The sequence below is a fragment of the Amblyomma americanum genome, chromosome 5, assembly GCF_052857255.1.
Source record: "Amblyomma americanum isolate KBUSLIRL-KWMA chromosome 5, ASM5285725v1, whole genome shotgun sequence".
Lineage (NCBI taxonomy): Eukaryota > Metazoa > Arthropoda > Arachnida > Ixodida > Ixodidae > Amblyomma > Amblyomma americanum.
The window spans coordinates 136,382,580-136,408,941 of NC_135501.1; the positions used below are offsets into that span (position 1 = coordinate 136,382,580).

Sequence of the window (26,362 nt, forward strand, 5' to 3'; positions counted from 1 at the left end):
GTAATATGTGGTTGGTTCCATTTGTATGCATCTTTTCATGTTTGTCTGGTTTGTGGCGTTTTAATTGGGGAGATAAATGCATTCTCCCCACTTAATCACTGCTGACACCATTCAAAACCACCGGACTCCACCCTGTGATCGCGTACACTACCGAGCGCACGCCAACCACAGCGGGCCTTGCTCAGGGAACAAAGGAACGACACTCTGGCTGACACAAACAGGCATTTATTGCTACAATGACAGTAACGCCAGCTAGCAACAAAATACTCTAAGGAATCGAGGTCGTCCGACTTACCAGCACGGTTACAAGCGAGCGTTTGCCAATGCTAGGGCAAAAGGAAACTCCAAAGTCGGACGGGACGAGATGCGGGAGAGCATTCTCCCCCACGAGGCTTCGCTCTGCTGGTGAAGAGCGGAGCATGCACCGAACAGTCCGTAGGCGTCGACGTTACCCCGCTGAACAGAGTGTGCTCTCTCCCGCGCGCAGCAATCACACCATCTGTGGTGCTCGTACCACTGCGGTGCAGGCACCTTCCCTTGTTAACAAGTTAAAAGTAACTAACCAGGGAGGGTGCATCGCCGGTAAGCGAACCAAAAGGGACGTTGTGGGGCAAAGTCTCCACAGGTTCAAGTTGCTTGAAACACCTAGCATATAGACCAACACCAATCTGTGACGTAAGCATGACGCAGTGGCGTTGCTGTCGCTGGCTGGGACAGCTGGTGAAAAACGGGGTGAAAATTTGGCTTAGCGCCCATATTAATACAGTATTGTGCGTTTTTATCGTGAAGAATTTCAAAAATTTCCCCGCCTCAACCGCTGGCTCATTTGCGGTGAAACTGCACACACAGCTTGCGTATTATGGTAACTTTTGTATCGCAGCTAGTTTGACAACGGTACTTACTTAGTAGAGCCATGCATGATGCAAAAACATAATCGTCTACGTAGAGATCGTTGAAGCAAAACCCGCAAACGAAGTTTTTTCGCTGAAGGGCGGCAGTGGCGCCATCTGTTTTTGCAGTGGAAAACGTCACGATGAAGCCGCCATGGCGAGCGTCAAGAGCGGGCCCTTTGAATATGCCGTTCCGGCCGTTTCGCCTGCTTCAACTGAAGCGCTTACAACATTTTCGGCTAATTGAGCGGAAAAACATATCATAAAAACTGATTTAACGAGGCTTTACCTTTCAAAGAATATTGTTTGCAACGCTCGCCTCGGCGGCCTTGTCGTGGCGTTTTCCACTGCAAAAACAGATGGCGCCACTGCCGCCCTTCAACGAAAAAACGTTGTTTGCGGGCTTTGGTTCACCGATCTCTACGTAGACGATTACGTTTTCGCATCATGCACAGCTCTACTAAGTAAGTACCATTGTCAAACTAGCTACGATACAAAAGTTACCATAATACACAAGCTCTGTGTGCAGTTTCACCGCAAATGAGCCAGCGGTTGAGGCGGGCAAATTTTTGAAAGTCTTCACGATAAAGACGCACAACACTGTACATGGAAGCAAAAGTTTTTAAACCAACTTTGTGATATGAAAGTGCACCTGTGATGTTGTCCCTTCACGAAGAACAACCAAGTTCACCCTAGAACATATTCTGCAAATATGAAGCGGCATTTCTAAGGCGATGTATTTTTAAAACACCACGTTAAGTGCGTGTGGGATGATTCCTGGCTGGGGTTGCGGAATCGGAGCGCAGTCCATTGAAACACATGTAAGTAAAACATTCAGAAACATTTTTCTCGTCTCACAGAGTACCCATACATGTGGCTGTTTGGTAGCAGTAGGAGAGTGCTTTGCAGAAGAATGTGATAGAGTGTGCCATGTCAATTCGAAGCTATCTTATAAAATTCCACAATATGTCAATTCGAAGCTATCTTATAAAATTCCACAATAAAATATGTGTTGGGAAGCCGTTGCCAGACATAAACCCAAAAGACGCTCTCTCCGCTCGGTGTTTTCCCGAATCATGCTAACTTCTCGTGTAGTCCGACATGCACTGTGTGCGCTACATTAATTTACTAATACAGTCGTTCAAACTAGCCAGCCTAGGCAGCATTACTTAAAAAAGCAGTTCTCAAACACCATGGAAAGTGCACGCAAGAGAACCACGTGCTGCAGCAGACAGCGCTACAGACAATAACCCGGGTGCCTCCAGCTACAACAGCAGCTTGGGCTTGTTGGGCTGTTAACATCAGGTGCCTCCAGCTGCGGTGTTTGCCAGCACCATTTATGTGTGTAATCACAGTGTTAGTCGTCTGCTACAGTGTGCAGTTTGTTTATCAGGCTGTTTGAAGAGTGTATCCAATGTAAACCTTACTATCCTTTAAACGGCAGTATTTGTGAAAGAATGTAGTGTGTGACTACACGAGGAGCTTGCACAATTTGAAGAAACAGTCAACGGATAGAGCGCCTTTTGGGGGTATGTCCGGCTTCACAACACACATTTATTGTGGCACTTTAATAAAAATAGCTTCAAAATGACGTACTATACCTTGTTATACTCTTCTTCATAGCACTTGCCAACTGCTACCAAACAGCCACCTGCATGCGTACTAAGTGAAACAAGAAAAATAGTTCTGAAAGTTCTGCTTACATTGCTTAAATGTGTTTCAATGGACCGCGCTCCTATTCGGTAGCCTCAGCCGGGAATCATCCCCACATGCACTTAATGCGGTACATCACCTTACAAATGACGCTTTATACTCAGAATCTGTTGTAGGATGAACTTGATTGTTCTTCACAAAGGGACGACATTGTACGTGCATTGTGAAATCAGAAACCTGCTTTGAAAACTTGGTTGCATGTACTCCTAGGGGCACTAAGCCTACTTTTCATCCCCAGGTGAGTCCGGCAGCTGCGAACTTGCTGTTTGTAAACAGGGTATTGGTCTGTAGGGAACCTGCGCTGTAGTTTCCCTGCCTACCGCTAGCAGCCATCGTCGCATTGTCTGGTTAGACGAAGGCAGCTACTACAGCTAGAAGTGTGGAAGGGTGAACCAAAAAAACGCCGAAACTAGCAGCACACTGTGCCGTTTGCAATGCCACATTGAAGAGGGCTACAAGTGCTTTCCAATTTTTTCGCGTCATGGCGGCGTGAATAATAGCAGCTACAGAGATAGATCCAGGCAGTTGGATGAGCATAGCAAATCTGCATGCGGCTCATTTGTTGCTTTGTCGTGCAAGGTTTAATTTGCTTAACGCAGTGCAACTCGCCAGTCGTAGCGCATATAACGTAACATGTTTACTCGTGTGCTGACCAGACGGCAAACCATTTTGACCTGTGGCCGACGCCCGAAGGAGGAAGTATTTTGCCAGGAATGTCAAGCGAATTGATGCATTTTCCCCAAAACATACCACTGCTATGCTCCTACAGTGACTCCTTAAAGGTGCACTAAAGAGGAATCTGAACTCGTCCTTTTACCGTTGGAACTCGATCTACCAGCTCTGAGCATTCTTAGAAACTCCTAATTATTGTCCTGTGCAGCAGATTTCTCTAATTTAAATCGAAGTAAACGTCCCAGCTTCCGCCCTTTTTTTTTAACTCGGCGCTGGAGGTAGGAGGAGTCAGCCAACGCGTGGAGTGTCTTTCAGCCAGTCACGCAGTGGCTTGCAGCTCTGCCATCGGCGGAGTGATATGTAAATCCAAGAGTCCATGCATATTTTTTATTCCGTGGACCTAATTTGTGGCTATGTTGTCTGCGACAAACTATTTATTCAGGGAAACCCTAAAAAAGAAAATAAAAGCGAAAGCGAAGCCGCCACGGGACTGGCTGACAAGGCACTCCACGTGTTGGTTGACTCCTCCTACCTTCAGCATTAAGTTAAAAAAAAGGCGGGAGCCGGGACATTTAAACCGATTTGAATTAAGGAAATCGGCTGCACAGGACAATAATTCGCAGTTTTTAAGAATGCTGGGAACGCATAGATCGAGTTCCTGCAATCGAGTTCAGATTCCTCTTTAGTGCACCTTTAAGGATTGCTGAGAGGCATAAGTAAGCTGTACACTCTAAAAACTATTCACCCGGCAGGCGTTGCTCTCTGTATACAGCAACGAATATCCACATTGCTTCAACAGCATTCTGAGTGCTTTTGTTTTTCAATAGCTTCAGTGTCAGTACTTGCTTGCATATGCAGCACGAAAACTTTCATGCAGTATTTGTTTCAGGATACGTGCCAATCTTGAGTTATTACATAGATTTACTTGGTTTACATCGAATCCAAACAATTTTTCTGTATTTAAATGTGCTGCTGTAGGCTGTAGTCCACGGTAACACCTTACTATGCAATGGTAGGTATGCTGATAACGGCTACACTGACGCATCTCTTTTTTTTTTTTGTCAGACATTATCTGTGTGCCGATATTTGTGCACTAAAAGGGTTAGTCATTCCAGCGGAAAATTTTGCATAGTGCTGCAGACAATATTGTTTTTCTATTTTTCTCTGAATTAATATTTCGTTGTGCCACTGAATGGAGCAGCTTTCAGTGTTAAATAATTTTTGGCTCCTAAAGATAAAGAGCATGTTCTCAGGCTGGTTCTCAGGCTGACTAGTCTGCTACAGATGGTCACTGTGTTGTCCCCACGCCTGCATCTTTTCTGGGTGGCTTACCACCATCGTGTATCATGGCAGTGGCGTCCTAGCAGTGCCATGCTTGCAGTGCCCTCAAAACAAGCCTTGCAAGTGCGGGATATATCTTGACGCACTTGCTGAACTCGCGCGTACTGTTAATCACGAAAGCTTAAAGAGTGTAACCTCAATAAAACCCATGTACTGGCAGTCATACACGATCAAGCTTGTACGCATGTGTTGAGGTGCAGTGACAGGCATTTGTTTCACTCCCAGGTATGTTTCCGTTGGTTTACTGTTACACACACTTCGGGCGTTATAAATTGTGACATGCAAAGTGCAACCGGAGTGGATAGATTTTGGTCTGGGTGAGATTTTTGCATAGTTTTTCGAAAGCATGAAGTAGAAATGTGAACAAGTTTACTGTGCGTAGTGCGTGAAGTGCACAAAAGTCCACTTGAATGTTGACTTCTTGCATTGGCACAAAGCTTGCTTGCTTGAGAACGTTTCCTTAACGGCTTGCACATAATTTGCTGTCCGAAGTGCCTCCACCGTTTTCAGACAAACTGGAGTAAAAAAAAAGCAGGAGTTTTACTTTGAAACACGTAGTGCAGCCTCAGCTGTGGCATATTTCCCGCAGTGCTGCAACAGCACGGCCCGTATCGACGTTGGCAGGCAACTGCGGCGGTCAAGTTGTGTTGCTAAACTGATCTCGAAAGTGCTTGCTCTTTGGAACAGTTAAGCTGAGACAGGTAGTCTACATATGGAACAGAAAGCTAATGTGCCAGTGACCACACCAGCCAAACTCCAATGGCTCATCTGCTGCATCCTACTATTTAATTACTCATTTTAAAAGCAGATGGCACTGGGTGTCAGATTTAGGCATGCCCCATGGGTAGTGCAAGCTCTCTATGTATATAGATATCTTTTGTATCATGCTGGTTTTTATAATGTGCTATGAGTGCTCTAATTAGGCTCAGCTCTCAGTAATTTGAATTACAAGGGAACCAAAAATTGTTGGTCACATGCGTAGTTCAAACTAAGAAGCCTTTTTGATACACTTAGAAAGCCTTTTGATACAGCCAGTGGTTCGATTTAAGCGAGCTATAATTAACAAAAGGCCATGGCAGTTGCATTTTGATGGAGGTGAAATGCTAGAGGCCCATGTACTGTGCGATGTCAGTGCACATTAAAGAGCCCCAGGTGGTCGAAATTTCCGGAGTCCTTTACGGCGTCCTTCATAGCTTGAGCCGCTTTGGGACGTTAAACCCCCATAAACCAAACCAAAACCAGACAGAAAAAGTCCACTGTATACTGTACCACTGTACTGTTACAGGTGATGAAGAGGCATTCTTCCATTGAGATTGCTTCATTTGTTCCTAAACATGTGTATCGCATGATGGAGGCATCAAGCCTTGCTTATGTTTTTCAGGTGCGGGGATTTCAAATTGTGTACTGGCTTTGAATGTGACCGTGGGGTTTACATGAAGAGAGGAGGAGGATGGCGTTAATCTTAGAAATGGCATTAGAGAAGTTTCTTTGTTAGTGATTCCAGTTATACTTGGCGACAGCTTTCCTTGGCAATGAAGGGTACAGAGGGGGAGCGTCCATAACTGTGCCATTCCACCAAATAGTTCCACATACTTGGCTACAGCTTTCCTTGGCAACAAAGGGTACAGAAGTGGAGTGTTCATAACTGTGCCATTCTACAAATAGTTCGACCTCATGATAGTATGCCTGGCCACCGGGCACGTTGCTTTCTCCATGGCACTTTCACACAATCTGTTCCTTTAACTGGACATGCCTAGCAAATTTGTTGTAATCAAGAAAACTTTTTTTTTCCATGGCTTTCAACGTTGAAAGTTGCCAGTCATGTTGGACATAAACCTTAAATAGCGAATATTGACAGTACAGTATGTTTTAGGAGAAAACTAATAACTGCAAGTGGGGACTATATTCTGCTGTGTTAGAAGAGAGTGCGTGTTTCAGCTCTGTAGCTTCCACTCCGGTGCCAGAGAAAGGTGTCACATACATGGATTGCGCGAGTAATCCATTCATCACATGATGTGGTGCTGGCAGATTGCATAACATCTAGTCCATGAACAGGGACTGGCCCCTTGTTTTATTGTGTTCAATCGTGGGAACTGCTATTTGTGAAGACGCTGCTTACTTGGCACAAGGAGATTAGATAAAGATATACCAGGTCAAGCGCAAGCTTCCTTGAGCATGCATGGTGATATTATTGGCATGGGTGCATGCGTCACACAAGAAATTATACTGTCTACACAGAGCTTTCAAATTTGTCTCGAACACCCGCAAAGACCATCTCTACAGATCTGCTGCACTATAATATGCCCATCGAAATCATTTCAAGGTCCCTTTAATGATTGCATCACATTTCTTGGAGTCTTCTGTCTCCAGTACAGCAAACCATTTTTCAAAATAACAAGTACAGCTTCCTTAGAATGCTAGAACAGCAAACCAAAACTTAGTTCGTGTCCTGGGACGATGCTTGGTTGATGCAGTGATGACGTCGCAGACATTATTGGAAAAACTCTCGCATGCGTGTTGAATGGCTAAAGTAGCGACTGGAAATCATGACTCAGTTGATAAAATTCCTAACAAGACTTAATAAACACCTCGCAATTTGTCACTCATGCAAGGAATGGGCAGTGACGCACGATTAATGTTTGCGATGTCGCAGACGCACAGTGTTGCCCACAGAAATCAACTGAGACCGCGGAAATGGCAGACATTAAAGTCATTTTGAGCAAGAATGAATTTGCACACAGCTTCAGAGCTTGGTGGAAATGATCAGGACGGAGAACAATACCTCCAGTAACAGTTTCATCAGAATACGTGCATCTCGAAAAATCCCCAGAGTAGCATTTATAGAGAGGCACGGAATACTACTCCATCCAGTTATTGTTCTCAGTAAAAATTGTCTGCCTCTTTCTGGTTATGCTGACATTTGTGCAGTGGCAAAAGAGTCATTCTTCAGCGACAAAAATGGATTTCAAAATCTTCCCGCCACTCACTTAAAACTCGCAACGCCCTTACCTTAAAAGGACAGGCTTCCACTGTTTTGAAGGGAATGGAGGTGTAGCCAAGACTGTGGAGTCTGCGCTCAGAAGTCTTTCTTGACACACTAATTTCACTTGCAAAATCGGCCAGTGATGGCAACACCTGTGTCTCATTTCTTAGTCTTTTCTGACTTGCAAAAACTTCATTTTTGGTGAGAGTGGCTTGTGCACTCTAAACAGAAAGGAGTAGAAAGGCAGTAAGCTGTCCTCTAATGCACTCTTTTTTACAAAAGGGAGTCTACTAGATACTACCTACTCCGTTTTCACTCCTATATGAGTGCATTTGTGTTTAGAGTGTGTGATTAGAGCACGATACACTTTCGATACAGGCCAACTGTAATGTGTCTTCAGTGTCCCTTTGATTGTACTCGAACGAAGGAATTCGAGTGGAGAATGGCATCGCGATGGGTCAGTGTGATTGTTTTCTTAACGTAGGTCCCACGGTGCAACCTGGTGGTGCGGTTCGACCCACCTGAGAACTTCCGGGCCTATGTGCAGTCCAAGGGCAAGGCAAAGGCCGCGGGCTCTCGCTACTTTGTTCTGGTGCCCCACGAGGAGAGCGGCCGCTTCCTGAGCGACCTGCACGACTACCAGACCTCCGAGCAGGTGCGCTTCTCTCTGCCCCTTCAGACCAGCTCCAAATCTTATTCAGGAACCTAGGAGAGCTAGGTACCTTTGCTTCTTGAAATGTTTTCACACCCCGGACCGTGCTCTGAATAGATCGGTGCAAAGCATGTTTGTCTATATCACCATGTTTCTGCTAGTGCAGCTAGTGCCAGCTAATTTCGCAAACTGTGCTATTAGTACAGCATGTTTAAGGGAGTCTCCCTAGGTGGCATGGGCGTAGATTTGAGATAAGGGAATAATTATTAATTAGCACGTGCCCAGTGCAGCCATATGATACAAAGGGAAGCGGCACAACTTTTCTTTGCAGTCTTAGTGGACAAACACAATATATCGTTTAAAGATGCATAATATGTACCAGATCTTTCAGGGGTGCGATCACTAATTTTTAAAAATAGTTTTTGGGATAAAAAGCTTTCTGCGACATATTAATACCAGTGCTGGTAGACGTCAAAAAACAGGGGAATCATGTTAACTAGTAAAGTGATTGACTGAATTCTAATAGTTAACTTTTTAACTGTTATCGATAGGCACCTGATTTCAATTAGCGATTTTTAGCGGTTCATTAGTAATAGTCATCTGAGTTTTTAGGATTTAAAAAATGCGATTACTCTCGCCGCTATGGCTCAGCTAATTTTGGCTACTTTGTGCCAAAATACATGTGCTGTCGAGAAGCATGCAAACAAAACAACGCCTCCAGTTCATGCAACTTGTCGAAATAGCCAAATACTGTCGAGCCACAGCACTGAGGGTAATCGCTTTTTCGAAACTCTGAAAACTGATATGTGTGTTACTAACGGGCAGCTACAGATCTCTAATTGCAGCCACGTGCCTATCGGTAACAGTTAAAAAGTTAACTATTAGAATTTAGTTAATCACTTAAACTAGTTATGATGGTTCACCTATTTTTTGACATCCGCCAACACTGGTATTGCTGTGCTATGAAAAGCTAGCTTCTCTTACTTCAAAAACCCTATTTTTAAAAATTAGAGACAGACTTCGCTGAGACACCTGGTATATACGGCACATCAGGATGGGGACCTAAGCCTTATTTTGGGACTATTTTGCCCCCTGTAGAAGCCCAGAAATTGCAGCTTCTTGTTCTGTTTTGGAGGAAGCAATAAATAAGTGTATTATTTTGATTAAAACAATGTGTAGAATCAAGTAATTTTGACCGCATCATGTAATGCAGTGGCGCTCAGTATTACACAAGGATACACTGAAAGGGCTTTCATATTTCATTCACATATGTTTTGCTAGAATTTCATATCGGGGGTCTCTGCTTTTCTAGTTGCTGGCTATTCTTTTAAAGTCTGTTCACAAAGAATGTCTTAAAGGTGCACTAAAGAGCTCTCTGGAAAAGTTTTTTGTCGCTTTTCTTTTTTTTGCTTTTCTGTGAATGAGTAGTTTCAGTCACAATCAACATAGCTGCAAATTAAGCTATAAATAAAAATAAGCGTGAACTATTTTCTTTTGAAAGACTCAACCTCATCACTCTGCAATGGCCAATGAAAATACTCTACCTGTGAAGACACCAAAAGTAATTTTTATTACCTTTTTTGGACGCACTGTAAGTAACCGTGTGATAAAACCGCTACATATTTGTGGTTCAGAAATCTTATCACCGAAACAACAAGCCTGAAGCAAGCGGACTATTTTCTCCTCATCCGCTGCCGCAGGGGTGATGCGCCCGACCATGTGCTCCGGCTGAACATAGTCCGACCAGCAACCCGCACATTTTTGAAGATCGCTGCGCGTATTAACTCGCGAACAGCAGAGTGGCAAGCCGCCACGCGATTGGCTGAAAGGCACTTCATTCGTGCTTTTTGCCATGGCAACCATGTTGATTGGCTCCTTCTGCTCTCTCCGGTGAGTTCATTAAAAAAAGCGGGAGCTGGGACAGTTAATCTGATTTCATAGGGAAATCAACTGCACAGGATAATAATTTGAAACTACCAAAGAACACCCACAGTATGTAGATAGTTCTCGCGATGAAAAGACAAACTCAAAATCCTCTTTAGTGCACCTTTAAGAAACAAGGGGGGGGTCTCTAACATGCTTTGCATTAAAAAAAGAAAAACTGTTTTGATACGCACCGTCAACCAGCAATTGCTGTGACACAGTTTCTTATTCTGGCCGTGTTTCTTCATTCTCCTCTTCAAGGGATCCAGTTCACCGATTGGTTTTATGTCCGCTGTCCTCTACTGTACTTTGTGAGAGCAGAGCTGATTTTGAAAGCACTTAAACCACTACAGATCCTGCTGGAACGGAGCCATGTAGAAGATACGACAATAGACGAAGAAGTTGACTCTGCCTATGCAGACAGTTTGAAACCACCGTACAAGCCACTTGACGCTGAAGATGCCCCCAAGGTCACAATGTCGACAGCCATCGCCCTCGTCAACAGGTAATTTGGTGGCTTAGCTATTCAAGTCTGTTCTTGTGTGTAATAGCGAGTGTGGTACCATTGCTTCGATTCGAGTCTAGTGCTATTTTGAGTCTGATCACAGTTTTTTTCATCTACAGAGTGTTCCATATTTATCTGTCTGGGTTGCAAAAAAATCCACCTGCACAAACTATTTCCCAGTTTTGGCTCAAGCACAGACCATAGGGTAGCTTATGACAGTGATGGTTTTCAATAAATAATTTAAACATTGGAGCTTGCGTGAATAGTTCAGAATCGTCTAAAAACTGCAGTTGTCTGCGCAGAGAATTTTCGTCTAGGCGAGCGGAGCAGCAGATTTGACAGGCTGCGCCCTGTGGGGTACTGCGAGACCTACCCCAGCTCCGAGCAGGGATGCTGGTTGGCTCTCAGTTCACCAGATGGCACCTCCTCTCAAATCGGATATTTCGCTCGCCTCGATGAAAATTCTGTGCGCAGGCGACTGCAGTTTTTCACCGATTCCAAACAGTCCAGACAAATTCTGATGTTAAATTATTTATCGAAGGATGCAGACTATCATAAGCTACCCTGTGGTCTGTGCTTGAGCAGGAATAGACCAGTGGTTTGCGCAGGAGAATATTTTACAACCTGAACAGATAAATATGGGAACACCCTGTAGAATCTCTTCATAAAAACCTTGCATAGATATTTGACGGACTTTGCAGCAAAAGCCTAGGCGAGCAGGAAGTTTACAGAAAGTAGCATGAAAGGGTCATTTGGGAAGCAATACTTGTGACAGTTTGATCCCCAGTAGTAGGAAAAGATCTGTTGTTATGTCCTAATCCCCGATTCAGAAGCAAAAAAAAAATATATAAGGTCTTTTGTTTTCCGGCTACTTTTTTGTGCACATGCGAACCTCACTGAGGTCAGTAATGCAGAGAGAGTTCAGTGTGCTGAAACAAGTCTTGCAAGTTTGCTAACTTAATTAATGATTTGATGAACTTTCTTGGTAGGGTGCATTAGAAACATGTGGTATTTTGTTGGTTTTAGTTAGTTCTGCACTTAACATATGTATTTTTTAATTCTTGGAACTTGTTTAATTGACGCTAAGCTGTATGGAAGAGTGGTAAGCTTTGAAGTGTTCAACTTACAGTAGGTAACTATGCAAAGGATTAACCTGTCTTGTTTTGAAATGTAGCCTTGGAAGGAGTTGTTTTTGCCTTGGTATGTGCTCCACAGCCTGCCTGCATGTGAGGTTTGCCGGTTGCCTTGCCCCGCAGATACTGCGCCAAGCTGCCGAGCGACACGTTCACGCGGTTGACGCCCATCAGCAGCATGGCGGAGGTCGAGACGGAAGGCTCCGAGGAGACTCAGTACAGTTGCTCCCTGCGGCTGCCCATCAACTCGCCGCTGAGGAAGTGCATCGTGGTAGGTTGCTTTTTTCGTGCTGCGAGTTTTAAATTAGTCACCCGTATGAAATGCATCCGCCGTCATCTGCATGCCAGAGGCTGCATGTGACCTTTAATTTAGAGCACGGATTAAGTCTGTTTGGTCATCATTGTGTGGTGTACGCAGCATTACTTTGGCAATGACAGCAGCAGAGAGGAGGACATGTGTTGACTTATATTTAAAGCGAGCATCTTTTTTTTGGCCAGCGAGTTGCGAGGTCGACTTATACCTGGCAATATGGCATATACACTCTGCGTTATAACCTTTGTAGAGTTTTTTTACGATGTGCTTGCGAAATCCTTGCGTAGGTAATTTGCGTACCCCCTTTTGGAAGCCATAATTTTACAAAAAAAAACATTATGCAAATTATGCGAGTAAATACGGTCAACACCCATGATTTTTAAAAGATTTAAATAGAAGCATTCCTCTATGCTCCATGGTTGAATTGACTGTTGGCTTATTTTGCATGTAGTATGTCATAACGAGCTCCTCATTTTCCTTTTCTTGGCTACTCAGTGATGTTCATTAGACAACTTATGAGTGATGTCCTGAAAGAATGTTCACAATAAAGCTGGAACGAGAGCAGAGAAATCATTTACCGGAGTCTCCTTCAGCTTCATTTATTTTTTTAAATTTTGTTGAAAGCTTTCCGCAAATGCACTGATTTGCCAGGAACTTAAGTCTGCTTAACAGCCTTGTTTCAAACTTAAGCTTTCTTGAATTTAAATTCTCCCCTTCATTTTTCCTCGACTTGCACATCTGAGATTCGTGTCTCAGCGTGTTCTTCCTGCTCAAACAGGCTCCTGCTCTGTGACGTCACGGTTTAAGATTTTGCGAACTGTTTTGGCCTGACAGCCGTCTAAGACCCAAACCCTTACCACGTGATGTTGTGTGCTCCAGGGCGACCCCATGCCCAGCAAGCTTTTGGCGAAGCAAGCGGCTGCGCTCAAGACGTGCGGAGAGCTCCACAAAATGGGTGAGCCAGCATGTTTTACTAAGGTTCTAGTACTACAACAGTCCTTCCTCCCGTGCGTGCTGTCTCTCGCTCGCTATTTCTTCATGGCTTAAACCACTAAAACTCTTTGCAGCCTTTCATGAAAGAAACTCGTAGCTTTGCATGCTTGCAAGTACCATGGCACCGTGTCTTACATTCAAGATGTGAGGCTCACTGAAGAACGATCATCAAGTGTACCTCTCAGTGCGGGTTCGTAAGAGGAAACTGTAAATCTGTCACCATCGTGTAGCTGAAAACATTTTCAGTGCAACTAAACAGCAGAGGTAGATTTTAAAATCATCCAGCTTTAAGAATTTTTTGTTGCCGAAATCTCTGCAGCGTATTTGTGAAGATGTAGCGGCTTGATAACGGCAGTTGTCATCAGCAACCAAAAGAGCATGTCGGCAGCTTCTTGCCTGCCATCTACACCTGTGAAGGTAGTGATGTGCTGGATAGGAAAACAGTGAGCATTGCTTCTTTTTTAGAGACACCTGGTTTCTATGCTGGCTTTCTGTGGCTACCATACTCTAAGTACTGAAGCTTTCGGGTGCAGTTGCACTTAGTAAAGGCTCCATGCAGTTTTTTGAAAACCCTTGAATGTAAAAAAAGGTTTTTAAGGGTTTTGAGAAGTCCTGGACTCAAAAGTCAGTGTATGCTTGTGTGGATGTTAGGCATATGCGAATAGTGGTTTTCTGGTTCAAATAGAGTTTGAAGCAAATACCATATAAACTCATGTAAGAGCCGCATATTTTTTTAAAATTCAGCCGTGAATTTTGAACATGCGGCCCATGCACGTATTTGAAATGAACGTGTGACCGTATTTTTTTTCTCAATTGTCTAGTTTTTTCTCAGGGGGTGTGGCTCATACATGGGTGCAGCCCTTTAAGTTTAATAGGGTAGTAATTTTCTTAGAATAATTTCGAAGTGAATATTTTAAGTATACTTATGGCACACAGGGCCATTACAAGAGAAAGGGAAAAAAAAAAGCATGCTTTGAAACTTTGTCACACTCCTGTGTGACAAATATGGCCGTCCGAAATTGAGGAAGTCAATCTACACATGGAGCAGACCTTTTTTCTGGGGTTAGGTAGGCTCAGCTGAGACAGGGGTATTACGTGTCCTGCACTGGTAACTGTTCCCACCATGATCCATGGAGTCCTGTGTTAGACGATGTTTTGCAAAAATGGTCATCCGAAATTGGAGGAGCTGGCCTATTTGCAAGGTCCGGGTAGGTTGTACCAAGCTTCAGGTATTCCACACCTCGTGCTAGTGCCCATTTCCCCAGTTCATGCATAAATCAGTTCTGGTACCAAAAATTCAAAGTGCTCGCTCACGGGAGATGGCGGTCACTTTCTCGGACGAATGGTAGGTAGCATGAGAGCAAATTTCCCGTTCAGGTAACCACCAGAGCATGCACTGCACCGGAATCCAGAACAAGAAGACCGTTGCTGACTGTTGATGGTTTGGTTTGCCGCTTAGTCAAGCGGGCTGCGCGCAAGTGGAAGATGCCATCCCGCAGGAAGTATGTCAGACTGAGATGGGTGGCTTCGTTTTAAGCACACCATCACTTGTACATGATAGCCGTTGCATAAAGACCATAACTTTCACTCATGTTACCAGTGTGTGTTTAACCTTTCTGAGCACTGGTTCTGCTTCTACACAACTCTTTCTGTGTGGATGCCTCTGCGATGGCTCAGTGGTTATGGCGGTCGGCTGCTGACCCGAAAGACGCGGATTTGATCCCGGCCACAGCGGACGCATTTCGATGGAGGCCAAATTCTAGAGGCCCGTGTATTGTGCGATTTCAGTGCTCATTAAAGAACCCCAGGTGGTCAAAATTATCGGGAGCCATCCACTGCGGCGTCCCTCATAGCATGAGTCACTTTGGGACATTAAACCCTATAAACCATAACCAGGCGATCTTTCTGTGTGGAATGGGGCGAAGTGGCGAAGGAAGGAAGGAAGCCAAGATGTAATGGCAACATTTTTATGGCTTAAGCACTAAAGTATTTTTTCGAGTTTCAAAAGACGAATTCACGATGTGAAGTGAACTTTGCCATCTAAATTCCTGGTTCTTAAGAGGAAACTGTAAATCTGCCACCATCGCGTAGCTGAAAACATTTCCAGTGCAACTACATAGCAGAGGTAGATTTTTAAATCAAAGTTATCAAAGTGGTTATCAAAGTCATGCTATAAGAGTAGGTTCCAAGCAGTGGCATTGGAACGAGTGGCCTGTCCTGCTAAGTACCTAGAAGCTTGACGTGCATTGGACAGGTCAGCGCAGAGAAGAAGGAACGCAGCGGCTAGGGCTGTAATGGGAGCATGGCAGTAACGTTGGGTGTAGCTCATGTAAGCTTCTGCAGACAGCAAAGATATGGTGCTAAGCTCACAGCTTCAAATATCTCGTTCTCCGCCATTTGCCTTCCAGGTGAACTGGACGACAATCTGGTTCCCCAGGGCAAGGAGGCCATGAGGCTGGCGCTCGACCAGAGCATGGCGAACAGATTTCCAGAAGAAGACATTCAGCCAGGTGGGCCTAGACCCGGCACCACCAAGCGGCGCCAGTACTACGACAAGAGGGTCAGTGATGCCTTACGAAGCCGGTCCATAGACTTTTGTCCTCTACTGTATTCGTCTTGTCTTGTTTCTATTAGATTATAAAAAGTTTGTGTATGCATTTCTTTGTAGCAGTTCTTTTGTAGAGTGTAAATTCTCTTATTTCATATGGCATGTTTAAGGGAATAATGAACGCACACACTGTTTTTGATTGTGGAAATATAAATTTTTGCTAATATGTTATCCACATAATGAATGCATTCCCTTATTGCACCATTATGCAGCTCGACTGTATTCGTCTTGTTTGTATTAGATTATGGAAAGTTTGTGTACGTATTGTTCTGTAATGATGATGATTGTTCCACCGTTTAGAGCAGTCATTATTGCAGGTTAAATATGCTGCATATCACCAATATGTGTGCATGATACAGCCTTGGTCAAAAGTCTTCAGGCCGCAAGGTATGCTTTAGCACCATTGAGTTGGGCAGCTGCAGTGCACCTGAGTTCAAGATCTCTGCAAAAGGAGGGAAACTGGTCATCACTCCTCCGGTGTATTCAAGTTCCGAGGATACCGCAACCCTGTGACCTGAAGACTTTTCACCAAGGGTGTATATCAATTTCATTAGCCTCTGTGAAGACATCTGTGCAGAATCTGTTATATATATGATGTCTGTGGTAGCAGGTCATGCATTTGCAGTTGTTATTGCAAACTGTAGCATGACCACTATTATAACAAAAGGGTTGCTGTTACCAGTAGGAAACAAGAAATAATTATTCAATTCAATTATTCAACATTATTGATTCAGTTATAATACGAGGGGTCAGCTTTTACTTCCATGGTCAGTCAAAAAACCCTCGTTGCATTCAAGTAAATATGGTAGCGTGCCTTCAGATGTCGTTTGCGCTCTTGATTATTGCTTGCCGCCGGTCGTCATCATCACTGCCAGGTGTCGGAGGTGCTGAGGAGCCAGCGAGTGTCCGAGGGCAATGATTGCCACCTGTACACCTTCACCATGAAGCTGACCTGCCCAATTCCCGAGGAGCAGAACACGCGGGGCCGCAAGATCCATGACCCCGCCGACACGGCCCGTGGCTTTGGCTTGGTCACCTCCCGGCGGATCCCACTCGTATGTTGCGCCACGACATGGCCAGTGCATCCTTTGCACACTCCACCACCTTCGCGCATGTGCTGTTTGATGTGCCTCGACTGAAATCACTGGAACACCATGCTAAGTGCCTGATTTACAGAAAGCGGAACTGAGCTGAGAAAAAGAATTATCATGTATATTGCTAAGTGTCTGATTTACAGAAAGCGGAACTGAAACCACTCAGCAAAAAAATGCTAAGCGAATAAGCTGAGAAAAAGAATTATCACGTATATTCGAAACTGCTAAATTGAGTTCTATGACTAGCAGTGACATTGGCATTTTAAACAAAAAATATAGTAGCTGAAATTTCGATGTTATTTCTGTAATGTAGTGATTGTTCTGGAATCTCGAACTGTGAACTAGTGACGGTTCTGCAACTATTGGGATTGTTCTGCACTTCTTAGCATGACCTGAGCAGCACATTCCTCAGTGTTATGCCATGCTTCCAGAAAAATGAATTAAGCTTCTTTGTTGGTTTCAAAAAACTTCTGTGAACACTTGTACGTTCAAAACGCAGTCAAACCTCGTTATAACTCCTGAGCGCCCAGCTGTGTCCGTTCAGATGGCAGGCAGCAGGCTTTGCCTCACTACACGGGTGACTGGTGGTGGTGCGGGAAGTGTTCGTGCCTTGGTTTGCACTCAGCTTTTACAGCCTCCGCAGTTGCTGCGAGCGGCTTTTCGAAATGGTGCTAAATCTACTGAAAAGATCTCTCGCAGTTGCCGTTTTTTTTTTGTTGACTATATTTAGCTTCTCCAGCTTAAGTTTGTGGCCAAATTTTATATTACGAATTTTTGCTATATTGAACTGTGATTTTTAACCTGTTTGTTTCGGTCCAAACAAATATACATGCATTGATTTGCAAGCATTCATGTTATACAAGAAGTCTCAATGTTCATAATTTGCGAAACCATTCTGGCTTTCATGGAGTTAACATTTTGTGGGGAGGAGGGGGGAATAGACATCTGCAATTCGTTCATCCTCGCTGTCTGTGGCGCAGATCTGCAGCTTCCCAGTGTTCACGCGTTCGGGCGAGGTGACGGTCGAGCTGGAGCACGTCAGCTCAGACATTGGTCCACTGAGCGCCAAGCAGGTGCGTGACCTGACGACCTTCCACCGGTACACCTTCACCAATGTGCTTCGGCTCGAAAAGTACCCTATGACCTTCAACCCCGAGGGTGATGCCTGCTCCTTCCTGGTGGTGCCAGTCAATGCTGGTGAGTATCATGTCTTACGTTATGCAGTAGAACCCCGCTATAATGAACTAGGTTATAGTAAAAGCTCGGATGTAGTAAAGTGAATCTGCGGTCTCATTTCACTTTTTTGTGAGGGCTGTACATTTTCTTTTTGTTATAGTAAACTTTTTTTAAGGCTATACTAAAGAGTGTCTGGCCATGGTGATGTACTTCCCGCGAAATGATGACATTGCGGCACGCGCGAAGTCTAGGATCGCGAGGCAAATAGATACCAAATGCGTTTTTTTTTTTTTGAAGTGGCTTCACCATTACGCTTGAGAGCCGCGAGGAGAAGACAACTTTTTGAAGAACTTTGGGTCTGAGGCAAAGCATGTGGCGCTCACGAAAAAAAAAATAAAGCTGGCTATGGACGTAGAAAGAAGGCGCCGTGGGTTGCTGAGAAAGGAAAGCCAATAAAAATGCAGTGAGGAGTAGAAAAGGAAAGAAAAGGGCGTGCGTTCGTAGCATGGCAGCGCAAAGCACGGGGGAAGCAGCGGCAAGAAGCGAAGGTGCTACGGAACTGCATTCGCGGTTTTGCCACGTTTGACTTTGTCGCATGCGTTTCTTAACTGCTACCTCTTAACTGACGCTGAACCCACATAAGACGACGCCGTGATTATAGAAAGCTTTGGTTTTTACATGGAATCAAACTGTCTTTATTTTTGTAACTGTGTTGTATTTGTGTAAAAGGTGTACTTCCACAAGACTTAAACGATGTCACAAATGTGATACCATGTGATTAGTGTTTATTTTATAAACCAACTTTTCATGCCTAGTCAGCAGCCAGAGAGGATAGTCAAAGCCACGCCATCACCAACAACTGATATGGTACTGATTTTTGCTGGTCTGAGTTACTTTACTATAGAGGGCTTCTGCTATAGTGTGTTTATTGGCACGTAAGCAGCTGCAGTCATTGTGCATTAAGGGGGGAGACGGCTCTTAGAGGCGAAAAAATCGCGAAAAAATCGATTTTTCAAAAATGTAATTTTCGAAATCTGCAGCTGTTTCTCTACCACCCTGTGAATTTTCTAATCTCTAGAGCCAATATTTGGGCTGTAAAAGGAGTATAAAACTTCGATCCGAGCTCGCTCTTGGCAAATTTTCGCGCAATAACGGGGCTTTTTCCGAGACATGCTATTATCGTTTCACTGCAGCGATCGCGGCCATCTTGGTCTCGTTTGGAAGAGCTGCTTTTCGTTTTAAATTTCGCGCAGTTCCTGCTCCTTTATGCTTATTGGATGAGGGAGAAAATGCCGCCAAAAAGCAGTCGCAACGCGCGATGCTATTCGCTAGTCGGTGCACGTGACTGAAAGCTGCTATCTGATTGGCTGAAGGGCCTCGTGTCGTCTGCTGGAAGCGTCTGTTGAGCCCAAGCGGTAGCCATTTTGTCAAGGTGTGTTCGCTGGTGCTTCTCGCGACGATGTCAACGCCGGCGCCAAAGTTCAGCACGACGCACAGATATGGAAAAAAGAGGAAAAAATCGCTCATTAACAACCTCAAGAAGAGCGCCACGGTCACCTCGAGCACCGCGGACACCACAGGCACCGTGGGTACACCTCCGCCAGCGGATCGGGAGGTGCCGACCGAGCTAGGCCTAACGGCGCCGCCGGTCGCGGAATCCTCATCGGGCAGCGGCCGTGTTCGTCGCGATACCCGAATGCTGCAACCTTCCGAGATAGAAGAAAGGGACAAAAAAGCCCAGGAGAAACTTCAGGAGATGGCATCAGCGGCAGCAACAGAGCGAAAGGCAGCATTCTTCGGTGCAATGGGAGACGCCGCAACTGCCCCACCCGGCGACACCTTCTCCATCGTCAGCTTGCGCTTGGTGAACGAGATGCTGTCGTCAGTGAAGTGCAAAGTATGCAACGGCGACGTGTTGATTGAAAAATCTGACAGAGAGTATGGCCTCGCCGTTAAGTTGACCCTGACATGCGAGAACTGTGGCGACGTGTCATCTCGATGGAGTTCGCCGCGTGTGGAGACCGCCCAGACAGTGAGCCCGTTCGTGGTGAACATTCTCGCCGCGCGCGCAATGCAGTCAACAAGTAACCAGCGTGCCGCGTTGAATGATATATTTTCGGTGATGAATATTTCCCACCGCGGTCTCCATTCGAAAACTTGGCAGAAATACGTCAAGACAAAGTTGACGCCCGCGGTGGACCGTGCGGCTCAGAAGTTGACTTCGGACTGTGCGCGAGCAGTTCGGGAAGTTTATACAGGGTTGAATTTCGGGAATCCGGGCAACATCGCGGTGTCATTCGACGGCTCATGGATGACACGCGGGCATTCGTCGCACATCGGCGTCGGTACTGTGATTGAACTGTTCACTGGGCTTGTTCTTGACTTTGTTGTTCTCAGCAATTTTTGCGCCGGCTGTGAGCAGGGCCCCAAAGAAGACGACCCAACGTACCCATCGTGGAAGCAGAGCCACATCTGCCAAAAAAACACAAGCAAGAAGGCTGGTGAAATGGAGGTTGAGGCTGCCCTCATTTTATTTCAGCGTTCCCTGCAGCAACACAAGCTCCGTTATACTACAGTGCTGTCTGACGGGGACAGTCGCACGTTCCCTGCTTTGCAAGAAGCTGAAGTCTATGGATATATTGAAATCCATAAGGAGGATTGTGTAAACCATGTGCAGAAACGCATGGGCACTGCTTTGCGCAACATGGTTACCAAACAGAAAGGTGCTGCTGGAGAATCACTTGGTGGGAGAGGCAAGCTCACGCTAGATTTAATCGCAAAATTGAGCTCATATTATTCGTGGGCACTCAAATCCCATACAGGTGATGTGGAGGCCACGCATAAAGCTGTGATGGCCACCTACCATCATGTGACGTCTAACGACTCCACTTCAAACCACAGCCTCTGTCCGACAGGCCCCGATTCTTGGTGCCGGCAGAATGCAGCAGAGGCCAGAGGCGAAGCAATGCCACCTCACCGGTACAGTCTACCTCCTCATGTCTGCAATGCCTTACTGCCTGTATATCAAAGGCTTTCAGACAGGAGGCTGCTAGAACGATGCCAACGAGGCAAAACGCAAAACAACAATGAGAGCTTGCATTCGATGATATGGTCCCTTGCTAGAAAGGAAAGACATGCCTCTCTCTTCACAGTGCAGGCTGCTGTGGCTGAAGCAGTGATGAAATTCAATGCAGGGAGCGAAAGAACTGCTGCACGTATACTGCAAGAGCTCAGCCTAACGCCTAGCCCCCAGACAACCAAGCGTATGCGGGAAAAAGATCATCAAAGAAAAACAGCATCTGTGCAGAAGCGCAAATCTGCAGAAAATCTTCAGCGCTCACTCAAAAAGCGCCATTTTAATAACTCTGGTCAGACAGACTACCTTCCAGGAGGTTATTAAGTGTCTGCTGATGCCAGTATATAAATAAATTTGAAGTACTTTGCCATAAACACCACTTCGTTTGTTTTTGCTGTTTTTCTCAAAATGGAAATTTTGGACTCGTAGCATGTCCCAAACTAGCATATCTCAGCAGCTATGGCAGATAGAACCATAATTCTTTTTTTAGCAAGTAGCCATATGTGTAGTCTACACAATGTTGGGAGTAGAATTTGTAATTAAGGTTCAGAAATTTTTTAATTTGCTCTAGTTTCTGATTGCAAGTTAGGCACTATTTGTACCTTGAGTTTCAATGTCTTTAAAAACTACTTATGATAGTAAAATTAAAAAACTGTTTCCAACATTGTATTCATTTCTGTTTCTAGAACCCAACCAAGTGCAATTTATAAACTTCCTAATGTGTTTTTTCTCTTAATTGTTCTTATTAGTGAGGAGGGTGTAATTAAGTGTATCTCAATAACTACTGATCCTATCATGAAACCAATGATATTTTTGGAATCAGCATGAAAAACTAGTCATGGGTGTGCAATTTGATTAAATTTGGTGCAGAAACAAAATTTTTTTCTTTAAGAGCAGTCTCCCCCCTTAAGTAGCTGAAAATTTCTGAGAATTGTGCTATCGGAATCCTGTTTTGTGAGTCTCATGAATTAATGGATGTATTGTAGTTCTCGGTGCATTAAGCCCAAACTCAATGGACACTTGTGCCACACGCCAAGCTGTACACGCATAAGCCGGAGCCATTCTGCACATACGTGTGGCACAAGATACGTGCAGCACGCACTACATGCGCCATAGTGTGACCTAAGCAAGGTCCGGTTTACAACAATCTAAGGACCGCGGGGCTCTCCCCACCCTTTTCTTTGCGACTTGAAATTCTTTCAGCTCCCCTTCCCCGGATTCTTTTCTATACGGCTTGACGTCCTTTTGGTGCCCCCAGCCATTTTCTTCACTACTTAAAATTACTTCAGTCGTAGTGAGAGAAAAATGAGCCAGCACTAGGAACATGGAGATGCATGTCCGTTTTTGATGCCTCACGCACGTACGCCCTTTATACTGATTTCCCCTCAAACTCTAGGCAAGCGAAAAACAAAGTAAAAAATAAAGGTGGGGGAAATAGGCCTGCACCAGCTGAGCTTTAAGCAGGCTTAAACCACATGGTAAAAATAAAAGAACAGGGCCCTCGGGAAAAAGGGGCCAAAGCGCAAAATATAATTTCATATATAAAAAGCCAATCGAAAAATAAGGCGGGCACGTGGCGCAAAACAGTGTCCTAAAAAGCGCCGGGTACAGCGAGCACAGAGTGAAAACCCTGCGCGTGAGCTGGTTTATTTTTCACAGAAAAATTCAATATGAAAAGTAACAAGTACAAGTGCCCAAAAGAAGAAGAGAAAAGAAGAAGAATAAAGAACAAGAAATGGATAAGAAAGGCAGAGAAGAAGAGGCCGGAACTAGAAAAACCACAACCACCCCAGCGAGAAACGAACCCACCCTGCCCGCTATTCATGAACAGCACAGCCACTTTTATTGAAACAAAATCCCCCCGGTAGAAGCGCCGAACTAGAAAAAGCCCGAGGAAGAAAAGAAAAAACAGAAAAGCACAGCAGGGAAGACAATCACAGGCAACCAGAGCCACACGAGGAACCTGTGAAGATTTACAACATAGCAAAAGAAGTACCAACCCCGCAAAGAAAACTGAACCCCAACCCAAAGGACTCTGCAAAACAATTTTAAAGCCCCCCAAAAGAAATTATGACAAATAAAGCAAAAAAACCTAAGAAAACTACATCCCCCCTCCTCCCACCCCCCCAAAAAAAAAACACGTAAAACAAGACAAAACCATACTCCCATCGTACACACACATAAAAAAAAAAACAAGCCACGGGGTGCGCTTGGTCGGGGCGGGCGCATCGCACCCACCTCGACAGGCCAGAAAGACCCCCCCGACCAAAGTCACATTCCTGCAGCAAAAAAAAAAAAGAGATACTGCACGCCTTTCCTGTAATCTGACAACACCGCAACGACATGCGCCAAAAGTGCACGACAACGCGCACTATTCAGCCACGACCTCCACAGGGAGGCATTGTCCTGGCCGCCTTCACCCCGCGGCAAACGGGCGACAATTTCCCGCGTCAATGAGCAGGATGAGACAAATAATGCCTCACGTCGCCCACGGGGTCCCGTCCCCGCACAGACACACCGCAGACAACGCCAAACCAAATCTGCAAAAATAGACAGGAAACCCGCCGTGGCCCGTCAACAAAGTGGTCAAAGCACCGGGCCGCGGAAAAGCCTCAGGAATGTCCCGCACATCCGGGACCCAATCAGCTATCCCCGTGCCGTCAGCATGCTCCCTCCACCATTTGGCCCACCGGGAGTGCACCACCGCCCCGAACGTGGAGCGCAGCCACACCTTGGTACGCTTCACGTGCCGAACCTGCGGGCCTGGCCTGGCCGATCACCACACTGGCGCCCCGTAAGCGAGAGTCGGAAGCCAGCTCTCCCTCGCCAGCTCTCTCGCCGCCACGTCCCACGCATCCGCCACGCGCTGCTGAAAAGCCCAGAGGGACAGGTAATATCACGCGCCTAACTCCCTCCTGTCGAGGAAGTCCCGGCAGCGCAGAAACAGTCTCCGCATCGCCCGCACTCGGGCACGCTCGAGGGCGACATCGTCTGTCCACCAGGACACACCGCACACAGCTGCACGCCCCGATGAACGCCCCCCGCGCACCGACGAGTGCCTCCGCCGCTCCCTGTCAAAGCACTTCTGGAAGCGCCGAAGCACAGTCTCCAGCGCCCCTGCCGACCAAATGCTTGCACCGGCCAGACGGTCCACGAGCCCCGATCTCCTGAGTGCAGCCAGGACACGCTTGGTGCCCCGGTACGTCAGCCACCTTTCCCTCGGCGCCGTGCCCGCAGCAAAGTGCACTTCAACGTGCCGGTGCTCCGACAAGCTGATCGTCTCCGCCACCCTCCATCGCAACCCCATCAGCACCAGAGATGGAGTCGCAAGGGTGACGTTGATCCAGCTGTCTACGTACGCGGTGGAATAAGTGGGGGGAAACGCAGGATCGTTAAGCACGAGTAGCCCCGATCCCACTGCAAATCGGAGAAGCTCATCTCCCCGAGCATCACAGGGATCAGGGCCCCACGTAAGGTGCTTGGCGTTGAAGTCCCCCCCGAGCACCACAGGCACAGCACCGGCAAGGGAAAGACAAGCTCGCAGATCATCAAAAACCGGCGCCACCGACTGGTGCGGCGCAGCGTATGCAGAGACCACCACAAAAGTACCTTTCCTCCCCGTACAGGAGACCGCGACGACACGGGGAGTCACCTGCACCGGGAACACATCCCAGGCTACCCTCTTAACTACGATGGCTGCTGTCGGCCCACTCTTCGCCGCAATGCAGGGCCACTCCGGAGGCAGTCCCGGAATCGCATCTCCCCTAACGTAAGGATCCGAAATCCCCCTCTCCCAAGCGGTCCACAAGCACCCTTGTCTCCTTTTTGCAATGATCTAGATTTACCTGAATGACGAAAGAGAAAACAGATTAGCCATCTAACATAAAGAAAAATAACCTGAAAACAAACAGTCCTGATAAACAAAAAGGAAGAGAGGAGGAGGAAAATCTGCCAATAGGAAAAGCATGCCAAAAGCAACAAAACCAAAACAAACAGCACGAAAAAACAAATCTAAAAGACAAAAATCACCAGCAAGAAAAACAACAGAAACGGCATTGCCAAAGGGAAAAAAGAAAAAGATTATTAACCGATTGAAAGTGCAAACAAAAGAACCACACATTGAGAAATAATAAGAAAACATAAAAGGAAAATAGAAAAAATTTTGAAATCGAATCACAAAAAACAGAAAATTTGAAACCACAGAAAAAATCAAAAGAAAAAAATACAAAAGAAACCCCCGCACTCATACTATAGCAATAACATATGAAAGCCCACCCCTGCGCAGACACCAAGTTACAACCAGAAACCCCCCAACATGCACACCGACCGGGAGAGAGGGACGACCACCGCCGCCCCGACGAAAACACGCACCAACCACTACATACTCCCCAGACACGGGCCGCCCAAACCAGAACACAAAAACCGTCCACCAACACCGCGCTGCAAAAAATACAAAAATCAGCACGGCGCGGCAGGCCGTCCACCGATCGGTGCAACAAACAGAAAAAATAAACGCCGCACACCGATCAAAACAGACCGCAGCATGCGATCGGCCGTAAAAAAAGAAAAGACGCCCGTCAAAATACCCCCGCACTCATACTATAGCAATAACATATGAAAGCCCACCCCTGCGCAGACACCAAGTTACAACCAGAAACCCCCCAACATGCACACCGACCGGGAGAGAGGGACGACCACCGCCGCCCCGACGAAAACACGCACCAACCACTACATACTCCCCAGACACGGGCCGCCCAAACCAGAACACAAAAACCGTCCACCAACACCGCGCTGCAAAAAATACAAAAATCAGCACGGCGCGGCAGGCCGTCCACCGATCGGTGCAACAAACAGAAAAAATAAACGCCGCACACCGATCAAAACAGACCGCAGCACGCGATCGGCCGTAAAAAAAGAAAAGACGCCCGTCAAAATTTTTCACCACCTCAATATATGCCGCTGACGGGCTCGGCGCAGCCAGGACAAGGCGACACAAATTGCGCGAAAACAAAATAAAACAAAACAAACCACTAACGCACAAACGTTGAATTACAAACTTCTGAAATTGTACCTTTAAAGGGGACCACAGCGAAAAAACACAAAACCCCCACAAACCAAAAGCTGATGCCAGCAGGCGAAAACGAAAAAGAAAACCCCTGCGCCCAATCAAAAACACAGCACTGAATTTGAAAAAAACTACCAAAAAACAAAAAGCTATCCGCGCCTGCCGCGCAAAAGAGAACAACAGAACACACCGAATTACCATATAAACAATGCCCAACGCCTCGCC

General features: G+C 45.9%; 2 protein-coding genes across 3 annotated transcripts in view; both read left to right on the forward strand.

Moving 5' to 3' along the window:
- The window catches only part of Dcr-1 (Endoribonuclease Dcr-1), a 62,609-nt gene that overhangs the window by 7,316 nt on the left and 28,931 nt on the right, over positions 1–26,362 (forward strand). For both annotated transcript variants that reach the window (XM_077665335.1, XM_077665336.1), the window contains 7 exons: positions 8,084–8,254; positions 10,528–10,679; positions 11,936–12,083; positions 13,005–13,080; positions 15,527–15,678; positions 16,602–16,781; positions 17,801–18,017. In XM_077665335.1, coding sequence (XP_077521461.1) covers positions 8,084–8,254; positions 10,528–10,679; positions 11,936–12,083; positions 13,005–13,080; positions 15,527–15,678; positions 16,602–16,781; positions 17,801–18,017 — 1,096 coding nt within the window. The remainder of the gene's footprint in view (positions 1–8,083; positions 8,255–10,527; positions 10,680–11,935; positions 12,084–13,004; positions 13,081–15,526; positions 15,679–16,601; positions 16,782–17,800; positions 18,018–26,362) is intronic.
- LOC144132728 (uncharacterized) lies at positions 19,321–21,539 on the forward strand. Its single transcript, XM_077665337.1, has one exon. It carries the CDS (start codon positions 19,456–19,458, stop codon positions 21,394–21,396), a length of 1,941 nt encoding a protein of 646 aa, XP_077521463.1. The 5' UTR covers positions 19,321–19,455; the 3' UTR covers positions 21,397–21,539.

Excerpts from the sequence above, each read along its gene's own strand:
- LOC144132728 (XM_077665337.1), top strand. The coding sequence starts at position 19,456 with ATGTCAACGCCGGCGCCAAAGTTCAGCACGACGCACAGATATGGAAAA.